This window comes from Chelmon rostratus, chromosome 7 (genome assembly GCF_017976325.1).
Source record: "Chelmon rostratus isolate fCheRos1 chromosome 7, fCheRos1.pri, whole genome shotgun sequence".
Classification (NCBI taxonomy): domain Eukaryota; kingdom Metazoa; phylum Chordata; class Actinopteri; order Chaetodontiformes; family Chaetodontidae; genus Chelmon; species Chelmon rostratus.
The window spans coordinates 13,963,898-13,969,009 of NC_055664.1; the positions used below are offsets into that span (position 1 = coordinate 13,963,898).

At 39.7% G+C, this 5,112-nt stretch overlaps 1 protein-coding gene across 1 annotated transcript; it reads left to right on the forward strand.

The window, feature by feature from the left end:
* The first annotated feature begins 969 nt into the window (after positions 1-969).
* On the forward strand, positions 970-4,388 carry LOC121609495 (GTPase IMAP family member 9-like). Its single transcript, XM_041941143.1, has 2 exons — positions 970-1,137; positions 2,638-4,388. The coding sequence occupies exons 1-2, from the start codon at positions 993-995 to the stop codon at positions 3,606-3,608; spliced, it is 1,116 nt and encodes a 371-aa protein (XP_041797077.1). The 5' UTR covers positions 970-992; the 3' UTR covers positions 3,609-4,388.
* Positions 4,389-5,112: the final 724 nt, after the last annotated feature.

Below are 5,112 nucleotides of genomic sequence, written 5' to 3' on the forward strand. Positions count from 1 at the left end.
GTTGGTTGTTGGTCTACCAGTGTGGTCCACACTGAAATATCTCTACAACTATTAGATGGTTTGACATGACAGTTTGTACAGACATTCATGGTTCCCAGAGGATGAATCTTAATGATTTTGGTGATCCTCTGTCTTTGCCACCATGAGGTTAGCATAAGTAAATATCTAAACAAAGATCTTCCAATTTTACACCATGTTGTCAAACTTTTGATTTGTCCAATTCTAACCACATACCTGCTGAACTAATGACATTCCCATCAGCCTCAGCGATTTTGTGTTTAGTGCCAATTAGCAAATCTTAGCATGCTAGCAGGCTAAACTTAGAAGGTGAACATGGTAAAAATTATACCTGACTAATGCTAGCATGTTAGTATTTAGCTCAAAGCAATGTTGTGCCAAAAGCACATCTTAACAGGGCCACTACTGTGGCTGCAAAGTGTTTGTCTTTAAAGACTGTAAGCAAGTGACGACAACACAGCTTTATGGTGCACTTCAACAGCAATCAAGTTTGGTTTGAAGTGTGCTTTCCCAAGGTAGGAAACGGGTTCATGTTCAGCTTGCTATTCCTGATACAAGTTGTAAGATCTGTTGATCAGCTGTGCACATCAGCCTGAAGAGATGTTGCTTTGTTTGTTCATCTGCATTTCATCCTGAGAAAGAGACCTGGCAACACAAGACTTAACAGCGAGTGACAATGGACTTAAAGAGGACTTCATCTGTATATGCAACATATATTTAAAATATTTAAATGTCTGTTTAATAAGAAATGCTGAGAGTTCCCAGAAATGCCAATTATCCTCTTCTGGGTGGTGCAAAAGATTTTCCACACCTCCTCGCAATTTTCCAGCAGCATGTATTTGCTGGTAATGTACTGTTGGCACCTCATTTACTTCCTGTTTCTCTGGAATGTGATTGAACTTGAGTTCTAACCTTTAAACAAAGGTGAGGGAAAACTGCCAACTAAACACTGAAGGGCACGATAATAGTTGTGAATGACTTCAGAAAGCATCAGTTCCCATTTTCCTCCCGGGACCACAGAACTTTATTATTTAGATTTTTGTGAACTCCACATCTGTAAAACCATGGCCTACTGTGTTCGGAGGCAAAGCCAGAGAAATACAGCAACAAGGAACAGAGGTAAACTGTATTTTCTTGACTATTTTAGTCTTTCGATTATTAAATTTTATTTGTGTTTTAAATGTTTGATTGTTCCTTTTGTTTGTCACTCTTTAAATGCCTGATGTGGGATAAATATATCAGCACTAGATTGTAGAAAAGTAAGTATGTAATCATCAACATAGATCATTTTGAATTATTTTAAGATGTTATGATACATATTTTCTTTGAAACTCCACACCATGATCTGATGTCAATTATATACAGTAATCTGTATGTTTATTTTGTTTGTGTTGTGTTGTTTATTGTTACAGTAAGTGTGTGCAGTAGTGTTTTGCCGTCTTCTAAAACAGGCATCACGTCTACTAGAAAAGAGATTTTAATCTTAATCTGATTTGAAGAAGTTTGGTCACATGTATGTGTTGGCTATCCAACACACATGCATTGTTCAGACCATTATATACTATATGCCTGCTTTAATTTATGATTGTTCCTTCTTAATTTCATCCTTGCTCATTGTAGACTAAATATATCTGTACCGAATTGCAAAAGACAACTAGTCCAGGTTTAAACATAAGAAAACGTGCACGTAGACAAAACATGACAAAAAGCAAATGAAGAAAACTGAACATCTTCACCACTTTGACATCCACATAGACTACATCATATTTAGAAAAAATGTGGCAAATGACTAAAACACAAGCAAATCAGAAGGAATTATGCGCTTTAACTATTGCCAAAACTATAAACCATGGGTGCCTTAAATATACTTACTGATGGACCACAAGACAATAGCAAACACCTATTGCAAATTATTGTTAAGATGCAGTGTGACTTAGAGTGCCACGTCAATTAGTGAGCTTTTGGGCTGCAGGCACTGAGGGTTTCTGCTGTCAACAACTCAACAATTGAAAAGCAGCACAGCAAACACTCCACCCAACAGCTCAGCATTGCTACATCATTTTCCCACCAAGGAGAAGGATTCTCTAAGAAAAAAAAAACAACCCCTGGACTGGGAAAAACGTTAAATAAATATTTAACAATTAAACTCAACATAAACGCTGAATGTTGTCTTGACATAGTTTTCAAATTCTGCATTTCTGCTTAATAGGTCTAGTTTGTCTGTGATAGTTACAACAATGCAAATATGCAGTATTGCATTTAAAAAGTGGCAACACCCTACAGCTCAACCTACCATGCCATCCTCATCTACACCCATTTAATTGGACTAGATGGAGGCGGGGTCAGGTGTCGCCTCCATCTAGGCGGCAACCTGTGACCGGCTGCCACAGGTTGGAAGGCATATTTCTGAATGTTGGACAGAGCTGAGCTAGATGGCACAGGCCGACACCTTTTATCAAGCAAAGTCACTTATCTACAGGAGCACAGTGTTAACAGTAAACGGCCAATACATTATACAGTCTGCAAAAGTGATACAGTGGCTGTTATTAGAAGCATATTGAATAGCTCACTGCAACGAAACAACTACTTAAAAAAAGCATTTTCCATCCTGTTTTGTAGATTTTGCTCGACATGAAGAAATTCGAATGGTGCTGCTCGGAAAGACAGGAAATGGGAAGAGTGCATCGGGAAACACCATCCTAAATCGAAAGGCTTTTGTGTCCGACCTCTCTCCATGCTGTGTGACGTCAGAGTGTGAGAAGGCCAGAGGAGTGGTGGATGGACGCAGGGTGGCGGTCATTGACACACCAGGGATTTATGAGACAAAGTACAAAGAGGACGAAGTGATCAGAAAGCTGAAAGAGTGCATCTCTCTCGCCGCCCCGGGTCCCCACGTGTTCCTGATTGTGATCACTTTGGGCAGATTCACAGAGGACGAACAGAAAACTGTTGAACTGCTGCAGATGGTGTTCGGTGAAAAAGCTGCAGATTACTCCATGGTTCTCTTCACTCATGGTGACCAACTGGGACACAGAAGAATTGAAGAATTTTTTAGTAAGAGTGATCAACTTAACCATTTGATTGCAAAGTGTAACAGGCGTTATCATGTCTTCAATAACACAGTTCCTCATGACAGTCAGGTACGTCAGCTGCTTGCAAAGATAAAAAGAATGGTCTTTGAAAATGGAGGAGCATTTTACACAATTGACATGTTCCAGGAGGCTGAGAGAGCGATCCAAGAGCGAGCAGAGCAGATCATGAAGGCTAATACTCAGCAAAAATGCAGAGAAGAAGAAAAACTGAGGGCCAAATTTAAAGGAGAACAGCTGCAGGCAAAGCTGAAGGATCTCCATGATAGCTATGAAAGAAAATCAAGAGAAAAGGCAGAGAAGAAAAACAAATTTGTTGAAGCTGGCCTGATCATAACAAGCGCTGAAGTGGGTGTTGCAATCGGGGCTGCTGCTGGAGCTGTAGGAGGTCCAGTTTGCATAGGTTTGGGAGCTCTGGTGGGTGGAGTTGCGGGGGCTATAGTAGGACTGTTGACACCAGCAGCTGCAAAAGCTTTGAAAAAGAAATGCTCTGTACAATAAAACATGTAACGACTGCGTTTACATAATCAGTGTCCTAAACAGCACTGAGTAAATAAGCGGCACAGCTGCTTGTACTGTATCTTAAGAAACATGTAACTCATCTTTTACAGTGAAGTGACCAACTTGAATGGATGAAGCATAATTAAGCTTAAAATTGTCTTTTTATTTAATTTTTAGTATTCTGCAAAAATGCGTCTTCATATCTTTTGTGTGTAACACTATTCAGTGATAATCAGTGATAATACTTTCCACATAGGATGTCATTGCATATGAGAGACGCGGCAACGTTGGCTGAGTGAGCTGTTGCTAATGTATGTATGTCCTATGTAACAGATTTTTGTTGATCATTTTCGCTATGTGTGTGTTCCCTCACCCGCAAACCACATTTGTGCGCAGTGAAAGCAGAAAAGGAGCAGCTTTTGGAAGTTAGTCATCCATTCAGACGTGTGTGTGTGTATGTATATGTGTATGTATATCTGTGTGTGAAGCCTTTGGGGGGAAAGTAACAGCCATATTTATTTTTGGGGCTGTAGTGACATTAAAGTGTTCGTTGAACTGTTTTTCTATGCCACACACCTGTTTAGACAGACTGGAAGTGGATGCGTAAAGAATTGTACACAATAAGCAGAAACGCTGCAGGCAAATTCATCTTGGATGGATATATAAAACACACCAACTTGCAAGCTGTGGGTAACGTGTTAGATAGATATAAAATATAAAAAATATATAAAAAGTATGTATTTTCCTCTTTGTTTCGCCTTTGTTTAAAATGACTTTGCCTTTCACTCTCTGTGCTGACAGCTGGACTCAATAAACCTCAGGGAAAATCTCCTCAAGTGGTCTGTGCTGTGTATGAAAGAGCCACATACTGCTCTAAAGCAGCCCTGTTGCACATACACATGCCCACATACTCACATGTACACGTAGAGCACATACATGTACAGTCATTTTCTTGCTCGTAGCATACACACAAAGGCCCAAACAGGGACTATTTAAGGGGCCTTCTCATGCGGTAGTAATTGCTCCAAAAGCCACTGAGTACAATAGGGGTCAACAGTTAACAGCTTGGTGTGCTGTGACATTGGAGACACATAAGTGGCTTGGGGTGAATCTGTCTTTGTAAATTACATCAATTCAATTACACAAATTCAGCAACCCAGACAAGCTCATTTCAAGCACAGACAAGCATAAAAAAATGGCTTGTGCACTCGTGCTTGGCTGTACACTGTACTTCGTGTGCGTCTTCTTGTGGTATATTTGTGTGAGATGTTTTTTTCAAATCTTCTGAGGCCATTTGTACCAACAGGAAAATGCACTTTATATGCCGCACGGGATCCCAGACAGTGAAGTCACATAGTTCAGTTCAGTTTTGTACATTGTGAGCCGGAAATTGCATTTCCATCAACCTGTTTTATGCATGTTTCTTAACATGCGCATGAAAAAGCTGCGTGATAAAGCTGGAAACATCAAAATATCATGAATATATATATATATATATATATAT

Bases quoted from the DNA above. Each gene is read 5' to 3' on its own strand.
- LOC121609495 (XM_041941143.1), top strand. From the start codon at position 993: ATGACTTCAGAAAGCATCAGTTCCCATTTTCCTCCCGGGACCACAGAA. The intron at 1,138-2,637 runs GTAAACTGTATT...CCTGTTTTGTAG, and splicing joins TACAGCAACAAGGAACAGAG to ATTTTGCTCGACATGAAGAA.